At 26.8% G+C, this 20,884-nt stretch overlaps 2 protein-coding genes across 6 annotated transcripts in view; one reads left to right on the forward strand and one right to left on the reverse strand.

The window, feature by feature from the left end:
- The window catches only part of cnc (NFE2 like bZIP transcription factor cap-n-collar), a 75,566-nt gene extending 55,047 nt beyond the window's left edge, over positions 1 to 20,519 (forward strand). For all 5 annotated transcript variants that reach the window (XM_003695484.4, XM_086911763.1, XM_012489137.3 and 2 more), the window contains exons 8-13: positions 16,693 to 16,978; positions 17,221 to 17,369; positions 17,452 to 17,628; positions 17,718 to 17,816; positions 17,915 to 18,279; positions 18,402 to 20,519. In XM_003695484.4, the coding sequence (XP_003695532.1) occupies positions 16,693 to 16,978; positions 17,221 to 17,369; positions 17,452 to 17,628; positions 17,718 to 17,816; positions 17,915 to 18,279; positions 18,402 to 18,569 (1,244 nt within the window). In that variant the 3' untranslated portion in view covers positions 18,570 to 20,519. The remainder of the gene's footprint in view (positions 1 to 16,692; positions 16,979 to 17,220; positions 17,370 to 17,451; positions 17,629 to 17,717; positions 17,817 to 17,914; positions 18,280 to 18,401) is intronic.
- Positions 75 to 3,697, reverse strand: vas (ATP-dependent RNA helicase vasa). Its single transcript, XM_031917759.2, has 4 exons — positions 3,519 to 3,697; positions 2,635 to 2,697; positions 801 to 2,561; positions 75 to 671 (listed from the first exon to the last, which is right to left on the reverse strand). Exons 2-4 carry the CDS (start codon positions 2,689 to 2,691, stop codon positions 600 to 602), a joined length of 1,890 nt encoding a protein of 629 aa, XP_031773619.2. The 5' UTR covers positions 2,692 to 2,697; positions 3,519 to 3,697; the 3' UTR covers positions 75 to 599.
- Positions 20,520 to 20,884: the final 365 nt, after the last annotated feature.

Consider the following 20,884-nt stretch of genomic DNA (forward strand, 5'->3'; position numbering starts at 1 on the left):
TTATAAAAGGATTCTTTTCGATAATTGATTTCTTTTTTTTTTTTTGACAAATGATTAAAAAATATTCAAAATAGTTCGTCGTTACAACTTTTTATTATAAAAAGGAACGTACAAAACACTTAACATAATATTAGAGAGTACCGTTTTATAAAATAAAGTGTTGCGTCTTTACGTATAATAATTTCATGATTTGGTCTTAAAAGCTAATATTTGTACGATCGATACAATGAGATAAACTTGTATTCAAAAATACAATTGGAACGTTTTCGCAAATTGCGTATTATCTCTTAAAGTTAAACTCTTCGCATCAACAAAACTAACATTATATTATCTCATATGTAACTTATAGTTCTAAACAGGTTTACAATCCAGTCTATTTCATATAAATAAGTTATTAATTACTGTTTATTTAGATAAAAGAAAAGTTACTAGTATTATGTATTAATCTTGTTGGATTATTAACGTTAAATATATAAAAATATAATGAATAGAAAATTCTTTGTACCTCTGACTTAGAGCGAATAAAGAAACAAAGCTTTACTACCCTGTTTCTAAGAATAATATGATAAAACATACTTAGATTGGAAAAAATAAATTTTCTACCATTCCTCTTCCGGTTCTTGTGATACGGAATACGCTTCTTCCGTATATTCTTCCGCGAATCCTTCAGACTGTATACAAATATTATAATATATTTATATGTATATATATACACATATTATTTATTTTCTAATTACTATTATATATTATTTCAATTACAATATTAGAATGAAAAAAAAATATTAAAAATATACACATACCTCTCTAACATCTTCACCTCCAAATTTGCTTATACCTCTTCCAGGCATGAAATTCCTAGTCGCGTTTCCACCCATTAACCAATCTGGTACGGATTGATTTGCTTGCTTCAATATTCTGACGAGATCACCTCGTAATGGTGCATCTTCTTCGGGATCGAAGAAAGAAGTCGCTCGTCCTCGATTTCCTACGCGTCCAGTTCTTCCAATTCGATGAACGTACTCGTCAATCCCTTTTGGCAAATCGTAATTTATAACGTGCGAAACATTTTTAATGTCTAAACCTCTTGCAGCAACTGCCGTAGCTACTAAAATGGACATCCTTCCACTTTTAAAATCAGCTAATGCTTCTTCCCTTTGCCTCTGCAATCTATCGCCATGAATACTGGTAGTAGGATAATTATTCTCAGATAAGAAAACGGCAATAAAATCGGCTTTCTTTTTCATCTCAACGAATACTAGAGTGCCACCTAATGTACCCGAATCATTTTCTCTTTCTAATATTTCTTTGAGCAAGTCTTTTTTCTTATTTCTAGCAACTTCGTAAAAGTTTTGTTCCACGTCTGAACAAGCTCCACCTACGATACCAACTGCAAGGAACAAATAATTGTTTAAAAATCTTCTTGCCAAATGTTGCACTTCATCCGGGAAAGTGGCAGAAAACATTAATGTCTGTCTTTCGCCCAAAGGAACCATAGTCTCGTGATCCACCATCTTTTCGATACTAGGTAAAAATCCCATGTCTAACATACGGTCAGCTTCATCCAATACGAGAAACTGTACAGAAGAAAATCTTACTCTTCCTTTTTCTACAAAATCTAATAATCTTCCAGGCGTTGCTACAAGTATGTGGCAACCAGCGGAGAGCTTTCCCCTTTGATGCATAACAGATGTTCCACCATATGCAACTACAGTTTTCAAAATTGAATTGAGTGAAAATTTAACAATTTGTTGCCATATTTGTATGGTAAGTTCTCGAGTGGGCGACACGATGACAACTTGTGGTTCGCAATATGTCGAAGTTACAACCAAATCGACAGATCTCTCTAATAATGTATTTATAATAGGGACTGCGAATGCAGCGGTTTTTCCTGAACCAGTTTGGGCACAAGCCATTAAATCTCTACCATTCATAATAATTGGCAAAGCATGTTTCTGTACAGGAGTAGGTTTTTTATATCCAGACTTTTTTATATTGTCCAAAACAATATTTCTAAGACCAGCTGCCTCAAAACTTTCTATCGGTTCAGGCACATTCTCTCCGCTCACGTTAACCTGTATATTATCATATTTATCAAAATTAATGCCTATCTCGACACCATTTTCAAATAATGATTTTTCATCGCTAGGTAATTCTGGTGGGATATATTGTTCCTTAGGCTTTACTTCTTCGTCGTCATTATCTTCTCGAGCAGCAAATGTTTTTTTTCGTCTATCATTTCTATTATCCTGATTACCATAATCGTTATCCTTATAATCATTATTATCGTCACCATCTTTATTTCTATTATTAAATCCTGTTCTTCCACGATTACCTCCTCTTCCTTTAGATACTCCTTTACCATGACCTCTACCTCTACCTTTACCAGTTTCTTCAAAATCAGTGTTCTTATCGTTACATTGCCAATAATTTTCATCATTAAATTCACCATCATTTATATTTCCACTCTTGGAATTTTTTTTACCCACATGCCAATCATCGTTATTGTTGTTTTGTATTATAAATCCTCTTCCTTTTCCATAACTGCGTCCACCTTCGTCGAACTAATATAAAAATGAATATACGATTAATTTACTATTAATAATTATTTATTAAATGAAAAAAATTTACACTTACGTAAGATTGATCTTTTTCATTAGTGTAAGAAACAGTTTTGCCCCAGTCATCACCCATTATATTCTGTAACATATTTTTTATTTATAGTTTTGCAATATAAAGAATTTAAAAAAATTATACTATAATCAGCTTATGTATAATATATATAAAGCTTATAATATTCGATATAAAAATTTTAAGAAATATTATAAACAAAATTTCTTAGAGATATTACGAATAATAGAAGCGTTTCGTGTATATATATACATGTATATATCACATATTCACAACACATTCACATATACTCATAATAACATTCATACATATTCATAATAAAGTATTGATTTTAAATTTATTAAAATTTTTATCTAGTACAATGATTATATTTACTTTAAAAATGGTTAAAAATTATCGAAACAATTATTAATGAACAATTTATAAAAAGTTTAATTCTAAACATACTAATATAAAAAACTGCCTCACAGAAAAATCGATATGAACTATAGAATATATTTCTTTTTACATAAATATCAACTACTTGCTTTGAAAATTTAACAAAAAGAAAAAATCTACAAAACAAAACAGTTTTGTTGACTTTTTTTCTTCTCTGACCCAATAATTTACCCCCCTCTTTAGTATTGCTTTGTTTGAATCCTTCAATGCAAAATATTTATTTGTGAAAATATAAAGCATTAATTGTTCACATAATATTGAACTTCATTTTATCCGATATTTTTTTGTTTAAATATATATAAGTGACATTCAATACTAATTAAATATATCCAATTTTAAAGCATAATAAATATGACACGTGCATATCAGTAAAACAAAACATAATTACCGGCAAATATGGCTGATCAGTATTAACTATGAATAATTGTTACTTTAATTTGAAAAAAACTTACTTTTTGATTGTTGACGAAGAAAGATAAGCGAGGTTTATTTGAAAAAAATCGAACAAATCGATAATACAGATCGTCTTCCGCAACTGTCGAAAGACGAATGAGACCGCCCAACCGTAAGAGTAGAAACGCTGACAATGTTCAACCGTTGCCACTATGAACAAAGAGCTGACAGAGCAGCCAACTTAAAGGAAAAAAATTCTGGCGAATCAGCTATCGAGTATTGAATCAATGCGCATGCGTTTTCTGCACTGCGTTTCATTCCTTCAGATATGTAATAAGGTTTTAATGAACCTGTGCCTTTTTTGAATTGTATAATAATTTGAAATAATAAAATTTTTAATGATGAAAAATTATATTTATATTAAAAATTTATTAATAATTTATTTAAATGAAACAATCACATTAATGGACAAATTCAATTCAAAAAATTTTTTAAATAATAAAATTTCTAAAATAATGATTTAATTTTCATTTCACTTTTTACAATATTGTTCATTACATTAACAAACTCATGTTATTTCTATTAGCATAAGTCTTTTTATAAATCTTTTTTTTTAGTTGTAAATTATAAAGAAAATGTTTTTTCTTATTTATTTATTTTTTTTTTTTTTTTTTTTACATAATTTATATTCAAATAAAATTAAGATAAAATTACTTTTGGATATTTCTTCAACAACGTTTCCAATACCAACATAATATCATTTATATTGGAATAAAAACTTAAAAGTACGTTATTCTTCGTTCAACTAAGCTTAAACCACTTGAAAATGTTTGTAAACGTTGCTTCAGATAAAAGCCATTAATATTCAAGGGCGAATTTTCTTTGTCTACAATGTGTCTTTCAATTCGGCGGTCAATTTCATATGTAATGTAATGTAATTTGTAGTTTACAATATTTAAATCATCACAATTGATTACAGAATTATAAAAAGTTATACATAAAATATATAATATGATTTTTCAATTAGATTTTATCTTTTTTATAATATACGTAATACAATCCTTTATTTTGATATTAATTTTATTTATTGATATATAATTGCACATATTTAATAATTATATATATATATATATATATATATATATATATATATATATATATTATGTATATATAATAAAGTGTATATATTAAAGTGAATAATATTTTAATATCTTCTATAATAATAATATTATAGTTGATTTTCTATAAAAATTTTATTTATAAGTAAAATTATAAAAGATTTCTAAATTATCACATAAAATAATTATATCAAGTAATTATCAATTAAAAACTATAAATTTTTCTCATATTTTTTAAAATTAAGTTGAATCATTATTATTAATATATTGATACATTTATCTATATCTAAAACTTTAATATTTTTATGATATATATATGTATATTTCTAAATATTTATAGAAATACAAATTTTAGAATCTTTTTTTATTGTATAGTTTAATATTTACAAATATTGCTATCTAATATTATTTTACTTTTTCGTAATCATTTTATGAAAACAATATAGCCTCAAAAAAGTTTCAATAAAATTCAATAAAATTTAATTTAATTCATCATAATTATTAATATAAGTTAGCATTATTATTATTGAATATATTTATATATTTAAAGTCTATATAGGTTATAAAATTCATTGACATGATAATTCTTCATATTATAATTCTTATAATTTTTTTTTTCTTTTCTTTTTTTTTTTATAAGTGATTATAACTTCGTTTAGAATAATAATCTATCTATTAATAATATAATTGCTAAAAAAAATTATCATTAAATTTTTTTTATTAGTTATTTAGTATATTTATTTATATGGTATATTACGTATAGTAAATATGTAAGTACATACATATATATACATAAGTACATCTATATTTGTACTTTTTTTTTAATCAGTAGCAACAGTACCACAGATATAAATAATACAGATAAATTATATATATAATCATTTTTTAAAAACTTCATTAATTTTTATTATAAAAAAAATATTAATTTTCTTAATTTTAATCTTCATTAAAAAAATATATATATATACTATATATATATATATAGTATGGTTATTAAAGAAAAATAGTTGTTAATTTAATCAAATAATAATAAATAAAAAAACATTTATTATTCATAAAATTTTTACTATTGTAATAAAAAAAATATTGATTGATATAAATTAACGTAGTTCTTAATTAATTATTAATTAATTAGTAAAATAAAAACAATCATAAGTAAAATCATTATAAAAGACATAATATCACCAGCTTTATAATGTTTAATTAATAGTTAATTAAAATTTGTTTAGGAAAAATTTAAATTAAAGTAATTTATAACTATTTATATTTTGTACAGATGGTTGTAAAAATGTTTGATTGAAAAAACTGTACTAAATTACACAGAAAAATACACATTCTTTACAACTCGATTGTCCTTTATTATATCTACTAGAAGTGACTATTGACACTATCCAGATGGCATACAGGCGATCCATGTATTCCATTGCGTCCTTGAATAGTAGTAAAATAAACTTTGAAACTGTTTTATATCATACCTTTTTCGAGTGTATAAAAAGACAATTTGTGTAAATATAATTTATATTTATAATTAATAATATCAATACAAAAAAAATCAAGCTTTTAAAAAGATATATAATAAATTTTTTGTCAATTAAAATGTTTAATTTTTCAAATTTATATGTTTTTTATCTATTTTATATATATATATATATATATATATATATATATATATTTTGCACAAATAAATAAATAACATTAAAATTATAATAAATAGAAAAAAAAAGAAAAAATTGTAAAAATATAATTTGAGAGATTGCATATTGCTTATTGTTTTTGCATAAAAATCTATAAATAATAATTAATAATATAATAAAAATTAAATGTGAAAATAAATGTTAATTAATTTTATTAAATGATGGGAACAGTATTAATATAATGATTAATATACTATAAAATTATATTAATTATATTCATAGAATTCGATGAAACGATAAATTTTTACATTTGAAATATGTATCATATAACATTTGTATATTTAAACCAATGTTTCTTAATCTTTTCGAGTTAACAAAACATTTTAAAAATAATTGGTTTTTCATTTATCAAGATTACAATTTTTGTAAAATGAAAATTGATTATCCATTTGAAATAATGTAAGTAATTTGAAATAATGATATTTTGATATTTCTTCTCATTCAATTTGTTATGTACTTCAAAAAGAAAAGAAAAAAAATATCATATATAAAATTATTTATAATTATATATGTATGAATATATAGCATAGTAAGATATATGTATATGTAATTTTTATGATATACCTGAAATATTCTCGCGATACATTAATAATCGTCATAATCGTAGAAAAACATTTTTATGATTTAAATGAATTTTCATCATTTATTACTTATCAAATATTATATCCATATATATTATATTTTTGTATAATACACATCTGAATTGAAGAAATAATGATCATTAAATGTAATTATAGCCATGTATTATACAAATATTTGGGAAAAGTATATTTGAAATAGAAAAAAAGAAACGATATCAATATCGAAATGTTCAATCTTGTACGGTATGAATGTTTACTCGAAACGTGATTTGCATGATTCGCTGCTACGATGAGTAATGAAAGAAGAAGGGGCTGCAACGATTATTACCATAGTAGAATTATCTATGGTTTAAGTTAGGACTCGAACGAGTTTCGCGGATACGTATGTATTATGGTATCGGTACATACATATATATATATATATATATATATATATACGGGAATGCGGTTGTATTATTCGCATATGTGTGTCACAAGCCGGCAAGTGACTCATTCCCTTCTTTTGCCATTGCATCTCGTCAGCCGATCGTAATAATAGAACGAAATTGATTCACTCGTTGTACCGGTGATTCCAAGTTAGATACTCTTCAGATAGAATAAAGGAACCCACTTGTCCGCGCATCCTTCACCAGTACTTCTTTTATTGTAAGCCGATTAAGCTCGAACGTTACTTCTTATGTACAATTGATAAATAGATAATTTAGTCGAATTTCATTTGTTTTGACATTTAAAATTTAAGAGAGATAAATTTAAGTTTATCGAATTGTCCAAATTATTACTCGAACGTGTAGAACAAGCTTTAAACTTGTTCAAGTTATTTAAATAATAGAATTCGATTCAGAACTGATAATTAATAATATTTTTACGTCTAAATTAAATATTTTTCGAGAATGCACAATAAAAATGAATTTGGATAATTGTCGAATATATTAAGAAATTATATTGCATGATACTTTAATTATAATAAGAATAATTTAATATTTTATATTATTTAATATAATTATGCGATTAAAGTGTTCTATAATTTTAACGCTAACAATTTAAAGTATAGATAAATATAAATACATTATATTCGCAACTAAATTGATTATTATTAAAATAGAATCACAATACTGTTTCATGACTCAGTAAAATTTATTTATATTTCTTGTAAAAGACCAGTTATTCAAGGTCGAATAAATCATTTTGGTATACAATAGTAACTTGTAAATAAATTTTAGACTTTGATTTTCGCGATATTTCTTTTTTTGCCAGCATATATCGATCTTTTTATGATAAAATAATTTATAAAATAGTTAGAAAAAAAATTTCTAATTGTAGAAACTAAGTATTACATATACATATAATGTCCCGAATGACATCATTCTAGTCTCAATTCTGAGAGATCTTTGTTTATTTGAAGCATTTATACAGTGGTTATCAAATCTATATTAATTTAGAAATTATGTGTCGTATAAATACGTATGTATATCTAATCTTTTCAAAATATTTGCCATAATATGAAATATTATTAATTTGTTTATTGTTTTAAAAAAAAAACCAATTGTACAAAACTTCTTATTGCTGAAAAAAAAATGACTGAAAATATTATTAGAATTATTTAATTTTTTGATGTCAAGAGAGTCATTCTTTAATCATTAAAACTTTATTGATTGAAAATAATGATATAATAGTGATTGAAGAAACAAATAAGAAGTAAGCAATTTGGGATAAAAAAATTTTTACAGGAATCGGGAAAGATTTTCCATAAAATTATAATTCGATCGAATAAGAAGGTAATTTTATTAATTTTTTCAGAATTCTTTTGGTTTTTAATATATATATGTATATATCGTATATTATGAATATTATTTTATGAGTATAAAAATACTCGTATTGTACAATAATTTATATACGATTATAAAGCGTAAATGCAATTATAAAATATGGATTTATTTGTAATATTTATTATTTTTGATAAAATTTTATCTTTAAATTTTTCAACATTTCACGTGTATCATCTGATAAAGAGATTGCAGTCTTATACGTATCGTTTATTTGATTAGTAAATAGATAAAAGACACGTGCGACGTTATTAATGCTTTTAAACATCGAGTTATAGTAAGTTTGCGATGTTTACGAGATGTAATTGTTTAAATTTGTCAAGAATATGATTTGATTTGGTTGATAGATTATTCGCAAACCACGTTGTATTCGTTGTTTTATATTATACGTATTTATTTTAAATACAAGATATAAAATTCAAAATTATACCGATATTAGATTACTTTTGGACATAACTGTGTATATATATATCGTACGATTTAGCTTGCAATTTTGTCACATAACATTCTAGTTATTTCTTCGTCTATATCCTTCCTCCATAGTCTCCTCTTTTTCTCTCTCTCTCTTTCTCTCTCTTTCTCTCTGCTTTTTTTTGTCATTTAAAATAACAAGTGTCATCGTGAGCGCTAGGTCATCGATTCAGTGTTATTTTGTCGATATGATAATCGGTTATCGGCTGTAGGCCACGATCGAGTCGTGAAGCGCCATCGTTCCAATTTCGCAATGTTGTTTTCTTTATACATTCCGCATGGCATACTTGATCAATTAGCATTCGCTATTGAATTCAACTCGATATTTGCCGTATCTGCCATAACAAACGTTAGCTATTTGTTTTTCGAACTTTTCACGAGTCACGTGTCTTACACAGGTGTGTCATTTTTTGCTCCTTCGTCTCATAGTATCTCACAGCTTCTCATTTGTACGCATAAATTTGCGCTTCTGTCGTAATTAATTAACACTTAAAAATATGGTTGAAACGTTTTTCAATTTTTTCAAACGAACCTCTGCCGACTCGTCGTTTAATCCGATGTTTCGAACACCGGGCGATGTTTGTTCGAACGGTGTTTCTTGAGAATCGACGTTTCGAAAAATAACGCTATAATTCATAGATCAAAACATCGATCCGTGTAAATTTTTTTTCACACAGATAAGAATTAAGTATTAAAAAGAAAAATTTTGTCGCGTCATGCAAAATCAACTCGGAAACCATCGCTATAAATAGTTACATGCGCGACCGCATGTGTTTTATTATCACTTGGCGAGGTTTGCGAACAGATATCGCATCCATATTTGAGATGCTTAGTCACGCGACCTCGGTTATTCGAAAGGCTTCTCCTCTAGTTTGCTACGGATGAATTTTGAGAATAAGGGTTTGTGCGCGTATATTTACGGCTTACGGTACAGTACACAATCTTATCCGTAAAAGAAAGAGAAAAAAAAAGAAAAAAAATAGTTTAGAAGAGAAATATTCGCACGTCATCAACTTTTTTTACAAGGGCGATCTTCTGAAATATTATCGTTCGCACGAGATAAGATATTAAACATCTTGATAGAATATTTAGATATTAAGAAATGAACGCTTGGTAAAACATCTGCTACGCGATATTTTCTATTTGGAATCGTAAATTATATTAGATCGTAATAAAAATTTACAATCTACTTCGCATTTTTTTACATCGCAAAACAATAATTTAAGAAACAATCGGTCGTCCTTGAAAATTTTAAGATGACGCAGCTAGTATTGAATAGATTTGTATTGCGGTGGTATTACGGATATATTGTTACAATGCATAATTGACACGTGTCAAAGATAAAGGTGAATAATTAGCAAGTAATGGTAAAAAGTACGAATATATTTCGTTTTAATTAGATTGGATGAGTTCTATTTTTCCTGCTAATATCTTTGAAAAAACGTGTTCCGCATTTTGAATTTTTGTCCATGCGAAACAACAGAGTATGCAAAACAAAAGGAATAATTACATAGACGCGCGAGATAAGTTTGCAAAACTACACCCACGAACAGCGGTGAAAGTACGAACGACTGTTAGCTGCATACTTATGTAGTTACGTTTCCTTACTCTGTTATATTGCACGATTATCATAGACAACTATACATCATAGACATTATATTATAGGCAACACCGTTAATTGTTCCCGTCATCATCGTATTGTCTAGATCACGGAAAATTTTATCAATAGAAATAAATTAAAATAAATAGGAATAATTTGATTTAATATCACGTTGTAGCCAAGTTCATTTTTCAATTCGTATAACGTTAGTAATTTATATATATATATAGGATTTGTTTTTACTCTTAATTCGTGAAACTTAAATATTTATTAAATACAATTTATTACAATTTATTATGCATTAAAATCACGTGGTCTCTTATAATTGTATAACCACATAATTACTGTAATTATTTATCGATCAAATAGCTGCGATACATATTAAAAATATGTTATTATTAGTTTAACTTTAGATTTTATAACGAAGAAAAAAAAACAATTTATCGCTTTCACGATACGAAGTACGCGTACGTTATTATAGAAAGAACTCTAACGCGATTGTAATATATGAAATACGAGTATTTCTAAAGCAATCTATTATGTCATTGATAAAATTAGAAATATTATTATTATTCTATTCGTGCAAAATATATACGTTGCATAAATAAATTCAAAATATTTTTCTATTATTTTTTTATTACATAAATTTTTAAAATATTTATGTCTTTTTCTTTCTTTTTTTTTTTTTTTAATAACGCTCTCACACATATTTATTAAACGTAAGAACGTTCTCTCGAAAATATGAAATGTTTGAAATATCTTCTATTCCCCGTATAATTGTTAATTTTTCATTTGATACGATGGAATTATTAACATGTAATTATTATCGATATGAAATTCATATCTATCGAATGATTTCGCTTGTTTTATCCGGCAGACAACGGAACGTAACATATCATACGGAAGTTTCCAACTTTTTCAGAGCACGAACGTTTTATCAGAAAGAACTCTAAAGTCCAATCATAGCGAAACGGCATAAACGATAATACATGTTCAAGACCGCGCTGAAACAAGTTTGTTTTTAACAAGGTCAGTTTTATACTATTTCTTTGATAGCGATAAACATTAAAAACAAAAATGAAATGTAAATTTGTTTTTCGTTTTTAAAGTATTACTTGTGCGCGATATAACGAAAATAAATCGAAACAATATGCGAACAATAGAATTTTCCTACGCGATAATAATAAAAATGTTGGCGTTCATAGAATAACGAGATATCGGTTTCGCGTTTAATTCTAATGTAATACGAGCCACCAATTACGATGATTGGATGAAAAATGAACCTGTGTGAAAAATAGACCCGAATTTATCTAATTTGTATTATTTAATTAACGTTATCGCGAAATAGATAAGTAATCTGCGTGAAAAATGAGGCAGACGTCGGACGTTAATGGCAAAATTGTAACGATTCATCTCGTTATCGTCCCTTGACACACGGGTACGCGTTAGATTACTTAACGGATTAATAGGAAATGCGGTAAGTTTCGTGAAGTGATCGATGAAAGAATCGTCGAAGGGAAGGCGAGTTGGTCGTATGACGAATCAGTGGACACGCGACGTAGCCGTACGCCGTCGCTCCCACCGTCGTTGTCCGTCCAATACCGAAGTGAAAAGTGACGCTAGTCACCAGCCTCTTGAAGCGAGTGGTGACGCCCCGCGCCGGGTCAGCCTCTCGGCTACGCGCCACCAACTTAAGTGAGTACTTACATACCGTAGTAATGTTTACGCTGCGTTCGCGATCGAATGCCTATCTTACGTATCTCGCGGTGTCGTGCTAATCGTGCCGAGTCTAACCGGGTCTAATGCGTTCCTAGAACAGAAAATCGTCCGATTCCACGAATTCTCGCCCGTGTTTTCCACTCGACCAACTATAAATATTATAACATCGATGAAACGGAATCCGTTTCACCTAATTTCTTCTATTACACCGATATCCAACTTTTTTCTTTTTCTTTTTCTTTCTTTTTTTTTTTTTTTTCTCCCACCTACCTAAAACGCGTTATTAATTTTCCATTCGATTCGAATGATATATTTCCATACGAGTGTACGTGTAATATCGAGTGCGATGCCAACGATGCCGATCTATCTCATTATCGCAGATTCAAATATTCTATCGCGATCGTGGTTAAATGTTAATCTCAAGGATTTCTAAACTGTATCTGTGGTTTTTTTTTTTTGACAAAGTGATCGTTGCGTTATCCGAGAAAGAAGAACTCACAGTGTATATTTGTGTTTATTTGAACGTGATTAATATGCATCGACGGAGGTGAATTTAATATACCGTGGAAGATTGTTGTGAAAGAGAGAAAGGAACATCTGGCAAAGTAAAGGTGCTAAAGAGTTGCTTACTACGAGAAAATACATTTACGCTGGACGTTCTCGAACATGCACTCCTACACGTATTGTACCGTTTACCGTACCTTGAAAATTCTCGAGATATAATACCGGTTTATATGTACTATTAACAATAAGGTGAAACTATCGTTCGATCGAAGAAAAGATTGAAGTTAAGATTCGGATTAAGCTCTTCTCGAGCTTAAATGGCGACTATGGGAGTTATCGTATATATACCAAGTAGGTAATTTTTTTTCTGAATGAAACTTAAACGCAATATCGATTCACGCTCGATTTATCCGATAATCGAATATTCAATATCTCGTATTTTCGTACTTTATACTTTATGCCAATTTTTTTATTTGTATCTGACATTAAAGATCAATTATGTAAATTACTGTGATTTGCAATTTCGATGTTTTGAACATCGTACGTTTATCGATTCTTTATATTATTTAAATCTAATTGCGATCGAAAATCTAAAAAAAAAAAAAAAAAAAAAAAAAATGTAAATAACATACTAAATTCGCTGATTTGTCACAACTTGGAAGAGAAAAGAAACGTAATAAATGTGCTAGCTTTGGAATTGGTGCATATACATATCGTATATATACATATACATATAGTTAGGTATAGTTCACAATGTGCACAGTACATCACGTGTTTGATGTGCCATCGACCTAAATGTACTCTGGATTAACTCTGTACCTCAGGATTGAATCTATCAGACTCGAGTAGGGTTTGATTTAAGCGGCGCAAGATAGGAATTATTACCTTATTTCAATAAGAATAACCTTATATAATATTACGTTACTCGTGTATATATTCTATTGAAGAGTAAATAAGAAAGTCTGATAACTTATCGCTAAAATCGAAACTGCTGAGTCACGGCGATTCAACAATTTATTTTGTGCATTTTCTTATATATGTTATACATATATGTTATATTTTTATTTATATTTGTCACATTAATTTATTCCTTCCTTGGATATACGTAGACAAATGAAAATATAAATGTAATAAATGAAAAATTATAAATAATAACAACTGGACGAATGAAACAACGATAATATCGAGTACATTGTAAAAACATTATGCAGCGTATATGAATACGATTAATGAAAATCGCACAAAAATTTCATCGTTCCGATAGTAATGCCAAATTACTATTATTTCTGGAAATAGAATTTATATAGCTCTCTCTCTCTCTCTCTCTCTCTCTCTCTCTCTCTCTCTCTCTCTCTCTCTCTCTCTCTCTCTCTCTCTCTTTCGCATCGATAAGATAATAAATACATTTACTTGAGAAATTAACATTTCTAAAAAAACGAAACTCTGAAAATTAGTAATTTTAGAATATAAAATGTAATATAGCAAGTATTATACCGAGAAATGAAAAAAAAAAAAAAAATTGCAATAAAGCATTGTATTTCCTTTCGCAAAATTAGTTGATAAGAACGAATGAAACTTGATCTTAGTCACGTACGATTCTGTGGCAGCTGAATGTGCTGAATGATTCTAAGAAACGTATTATCAGTGTGCTAGTGCATCTTAGAACCCGGTCACACGAGTGTTCATGCCGCAGACGTTAGGATGAATGTAAAAAAAATTTCATAATTATAAAAAAATATTGCATCACTAAACTATTCCGAGATACACACGATACTATATAGAAACAGGAATTTTGATTTACCTTATAAATGAAGAAAAAAAAAAACGTAAATTAAGAAGATAATAAGTTAATAAGAAGATAATAAGTAATACACGAGTATGCATATATCTTTTTGATAAATCAAATTGAAAATTAAGAAAACTAAATTTTTTTTAATTATTCTCGTATATCGTGAATCATCGTTTGATATTTTCTATTAATCGGATTCTTAATTGAAATTAAAGAGAAATTAACGCTCGAAAAAAAAAAAAACATTAATTATTCCGAGTCTAATGTCAAAATATATCAAGCTATTTGCAATATTATACTTAATCAAAATTCTTATTCGATGCAAAATTTGAGTATGAGTAATTATAATTTTTTTTAACGATGAAAAATAATTCAGATTTATATATATATATACATATTGTTTTTTGCTGTTGTACTGACATGATGCTCGACCGATATAGCTCGTATGCATTCCAACGTTATGCTATAACTGACGTTACAAGTTATAATGTTCGTCGCAACGATCGTTCTATCGAAGCTCGTGTGACCGAGTTCCTAATCTTTGAAAGTAACGTTCCGACATTAACTTCTTCTCGTGTATTCGACATATGTTTTAAAGTGATAACGATTTTTCTTCAAATTTATATTTTTTTCGTAATATGTTATTTTTCGATAAAATCACGATATTGTCTTTAGCCTGTGTACATATGAATATTTAATAAAATATAATAATGATTATATTCAAATATTTTCATTCGTATTTATTTTTAAACGCATATGTTTTTATTTCTTGATCAAATGTATATCCTACTTGATATCTTCGATTTACATATATAGATAGATTTTTTTCCAGCCTAAGATAACACGTAAAATTAATATAATTCTTGCTTACAGTGTTTTTCTTTATTTTGCTACATAATTTGTTATGATATTTTATTTTATCTTGAATAATTAATAGTCTTAAAATATAGCTAATACGTATAAATAGGTATGGTTAATCAACAAGTAATCCACGCGAGTAATGGACCTTGAGCCTTCCTCTGCGGTACGCGTATTTTTATTTTGTTTGCTAATGAAAATCGTGCATATACATTATTTTTCAACTCATTATATTATAGAATATTGTAAAAATTTTAAAAATATTTTTTATTCGATTCTCTTTATTCTCTCCTCGATCGTTAAAATACTCGAACAACATTTCAAACGAAGATCGAAAATGTTTATATTTTCTATAAAAAAATATCAATTAATAGAAACATATTTAATATAAACAATATATAATTATAAAAATACTTATATTTATGATATTTAAACAAATTATCCAATAGAAATATTTATTAACGAATCTTCATCTCTCTTCTTTTAGCACTTAAATATATAATATATTAGTATATAATTATACAGTCTAAGAATAAATATTTGAAGATATATCAATGAACTTTTTTGAAATTATATGGTATAAAAAAAAAAAAATGCAAATGATTCGTCAAATCTATAAAACTTCAATGTATTATTCAATCGAGAGGATAAATATATTATCATGGCATAGTTAAAATATATAAAATTAATTTATAAAACAATAGCTCTCTTTTTTCTTTTCTTAATATATATATTTTAAAATTGATTTCGCAATATTTCAAGTACATATATATATATATATATAAAATAATGAATAAAAATAAACGTTCGTTAAAAGAGAAATAAAATTCTAATTTTATCATCAAAATCAAAATATTTTTGTATTTATTCTCAATATAAGCTTTTATTTGTATATAAATAAAACTGCAGATGAAATGAAACGAAATATTTAATGAATCGTTTTATAAAATTATTTTTATATTTATTCACATCAATATTTTTGTCATGATTTTTTGTTTGATTTTAAAAAATTCCTTTATCATATTTAATCGTGAGAATAATAATATATTAATTAATTTTTAAATGAAATGTTATAGGCATGTACACCATGCGCATGCTAGATAATGGTAATAACGCTTCTGGACCAACGGGAGCAGCAGCCTTGTCAGGAGTTCAGACAGCTGGTGGTACAACCACTTCGGCAACAGGCGTTACGACACTTCCGGGTGTAACGGATGAAAGAATGGACGCATCGAGCGATAGTGCTGTCAGCAGTATGGGCAGCGAACGGGTACCATCCCTTTCGGATGGCGAATGGATGGAAACTGGATCTAATTCCAGCCATACACAAGCTGATTCCCATTATACTATGGATTATGCTAGGTGATTAAATTATATTAAAAAAACTCGAATTATTTCGATTTTTCAATTTAATAAATCAATCTTGAAATAATGAAAAAAAAAAAGAAATAAATAAATAAAATTTATTTATAAGATATTAAATGTGAAATTAATTTAATTCTTTAAAAAAAAAAAGGTCAACAAAAGATATTAAAAATACATAAAAAAAATAATTATCAAATATTGATTCTTTTATGCGATAATATTATTCGTTTTATGTTTAGCAAATACCGCATGTCGTACGATTGCAGCTATTCCGTTTCCGGAAGAAATGCTGGTTCTCCAAGATGTCAAACGGAGCGTACGATGCCTCCGGTTGCTCAGAAAAAGCATCAAATGTTTGCAAAACGATATTTTCAAGAACAAGGAACTGGTTAGTTTATAAACATCGAATGTCTCAATATAATATGTGATAAAGATTTAATGGATTTAAAAATGTGTTGTATACGTGGTAGGTTCGCCTCTCGGAGCTACAGCACATCCGACAACTCCAATGAAGTACGAATATGATTCTCATACAGTTGGCGCTGGAGCACCGGGAAATGCTTATTCTGGACCGATCGAGGGTGCAACTGGACCTCAACCTGAAATAAAATATAGTTGTAGTGTAGATTTCAGTCGGCATCAATCAGGTAAAGAATGATATGCGTACAACATTTTATTATTATATTTAATTAGACATTAGACAATAATAATCTTTTTTTTTTTTCTATATTTTTAGGACGTTCAGCTATAGAACATGTTCATCATAATCATACGTATCATTTACCCGCAGAAAGTTCTGGATCTCTTCAGCGTCCAGTTTCTCGTGATAAAAAAGGTAAGGTTGCATATATTAAAAATAAAAATATAATTATTCATTGTTTTACTTTAGTGCAATGTTATTCTTTTAATTGATAAATATTTTTTTTTTTTCAGTGCGTAAAAACGATGGTGAAGAGCATCTAACTAGAGATGAGAAAAGAGCAAGAGCATTGAACGTTCCTATTCCGGTGAACGATATTATTAATCTTCCAATGGATGAGTTTAACGAACGTCTTAGTAAATATGATCTCAGTGAAGCTCAATTATCTTTGATACGTGACATTAGAAGACGGGGCAAGAATAAAGTTGCCGCCCAAAATTGTCGTAAGCGTAAACTAGATCAAATCATTAGTCTCGCTGATGAAGTGAAAGAAATGAGGGATCGTAAAATGAGGCTCGTTCGTGAACGAGAATTTATGCTTATAGAAAGACAACGCGTGAAAGATAAATTTAGTCAACTTTATCGTCATGTATTTCAAGTTGGTATATTTTATTAATTATTTTATTACATATATACATATCATAACATAATTAACAATATTCGATCAATTATTAATCCATGAAAAAAAATTTTAAACTATTTCTATTATTTAATTTATAGTCCTTGCGCGATCCTGATGGTAATCAATATCATCCGTACGAATATAGTCTTCAACAATCTGCCGATGGGAATGTATTGTTAGTGCCAAGGAATCAGACGAATCCTCATCATCCCCGTTCTACGACAATGGAACCAAAAACGAAACCTGATCCTGAACATAAGGAATGAATTTATCGAAAAGTTAAAAACGTTTGATAAGAAAAAACTCTATTTTCTTCATATATTGATATCGTACTTTTGCAAAAAATAAAGATAAACGCGGTGCTAAGACGAAATATTATTTACGATTTTAAATACTACGAAGAATTCACGAGGAAAATTCATTGCTTTATCATTCGCAATATTTTGCAACACGTTCAAATAAACAAAGAAATTCATCAAAAATATTTCAAAGACTCACATTGAGTTATATGTTTCTTTACGATTAGAAAATAATCACCAAACGTAAAAAAAATATTGAATGTACATATAATATATAATATAAATAAACCAATGAACTACAGAAATAGAAAAAAAGTAGACAACGTTTAAGGTATCTAGATTTAATACTTAAAGTATTAAATTCTACATACATATTTAAGTATAAAAAAAAATGTGTATTTATTATTTTATAAATACTAATATAATTATAAATCGGTCTTTTTTTTATAATTATATTATATTAAATAAAATTATATTATAAAATGTTTTAAATGTCACTTTTTTTCTATTCAGCTTCAAGGGAACATTATTACAATAGTATAATTAAAATAATTTTTCTGTAATTTTTTTTTTATTATTTTATACACGCGCGCATACGCGCGCGCACATACACACAAACACACAATGTATTTTAATTCTGAATACATGTATGTACATGTACGTTTTTTACGCACCGTGATTATATTATATATACATAGAGTATAATGCCTTTATGTGAAAAAAGATTTAATGCATTTCGGCGCAGTTATTTCAGTTATAAATATATTATAGTATATTTCATATAACTGATAATGGTTCCATGATTATTGAATATAATTTAGAAATTACTAAACTGTAAACTTTTTATCTCAATGAAATTACTTTCAAAATCATTAACTTGCCAAACTTTATAAATATTTTCATATTTTGATAAAAAAATAAATAAAAAATGTCATAAGTGTGTTATACATTATTCGATATGGGAGAGATAAAATATATTTACATAATGATATAAATGTGAAATAAACATTCGGATGAACGAAATATTTATATCTTGCAACGATAAAAATCAGGAATATTTAATGCAAAGTTAATCTGCATTTAAATTATAAATTATATAAAAAAAACAATTTAAATAATAAAAGGTATATGTTAAAGAGACATCGAATAATATATATTATTCTATGAACTGTTTAATGTTCTGTACAGAAAACTGCTCCAAAAATGTTAAATTTCAATCCGTTCAAATGAAATATTAACAATAAATTGTAATATAAAGTGATAAAGATATCTAGTAATTAATATGACTATGTGGATAATTTTAACACAATGTGTTGTATTGCTACAATATTAATAATAGTATTGTTTGAAATACGAACGAAAATATAACAAATATAACATATTTTTATATAATGTAAGGGACGAATAATGTTTAGATATTTCACATTTGTCTTTGTATGTATATATTAATATTAATATTAATATAATTAGATTAATTTTCTATAAATATTATACATATATAAATATCAGACATATGTATTTATATATATTCATTTATATGTATATATATATATAAATACATATATACAGAATAATAATGAGATATATATTATAAGATTAAAACGAGAAAGATACTGTTTACGACGACAATTTATAATAGTCAAATCTTTATTAATATTTACATACACAATTGTATTTATATTATGGGTGTAGGCTGCCTTTACATACTGTATTTGGCGAGTGGAGATCATTAAGAATATTATTAAGAATTATAAAAAGAATTTACAACTATTCTGTTTGCGAATTGTACAAACAAATCAGATTTATACAAATCCTTAATTCCATCTGATCGCATTGTCATTTTATGATCTCCCGTGTCATTAAATTTCTATATTGTATAAATAAAGCTGAATAAACCTTTGGGGAAATTACTCTCTACACATTTTAATACAACGTATATATGCATGATATTTTTATCCATTTTTTTTATTATTTTCAAAAAGTTGACATATAAAAATAAAACTATCACTGAAATCACTGCATTCACATAATAATTATATAATTAATATGATTTTATTTATATAATTAATATGATATAATATATAATAATGATATATTAAATACAATTTTTATAAAATATTGTTAAGTTATATATAGCACATAATATATGATATATCTATACAACATGAGCTTTATAACAACATTTAATAACATTTAATAATGTTAGAAAATATTATTATAAATTGTAATATTGTTATTAATATTAAAATTAACTTAAAATTAATCTTTGAATTTTACAATAA

This window comes from Apis florea, unplaced genomic scaffold (assembly GCF_048593485.1).
Source record: "Apis florea isolate Af1SG1 unplaced genomic scaffold, ASM4859348v1 contig_3367_pilon, whole genome shotgun sequence".
Lineage (NCBI taxonomy): Eukaryota > Metazoa > Arthropoda > Insecta > Hymenoptera > Apidae > Apis > Apis florea.

Bases quoted from the DNA above. Each gene is read 5' to 3' on its own strand.
- vas (XM_031917759.2), bottom strand. From the start codon at position 2,691: ATGGGTGATGACTGGGGCAAAACTGTTTCTTACACTAATGAAAAAGAT. The intron at 2,562-2,634 runs GTAAGTGTAAAT...TTTTTATATTAG, and splicing joins ATGAAAAAGATCAATCTTAC to TTCGACGAAGGTGGACGCAG. The intron at 672-800 runs GTATGTGTATAT...ATTTGTATACAG, and splicing joins GAGGTGAAGATGTTAGAGAG to TCTGAAGGATTCGCGGAAGA.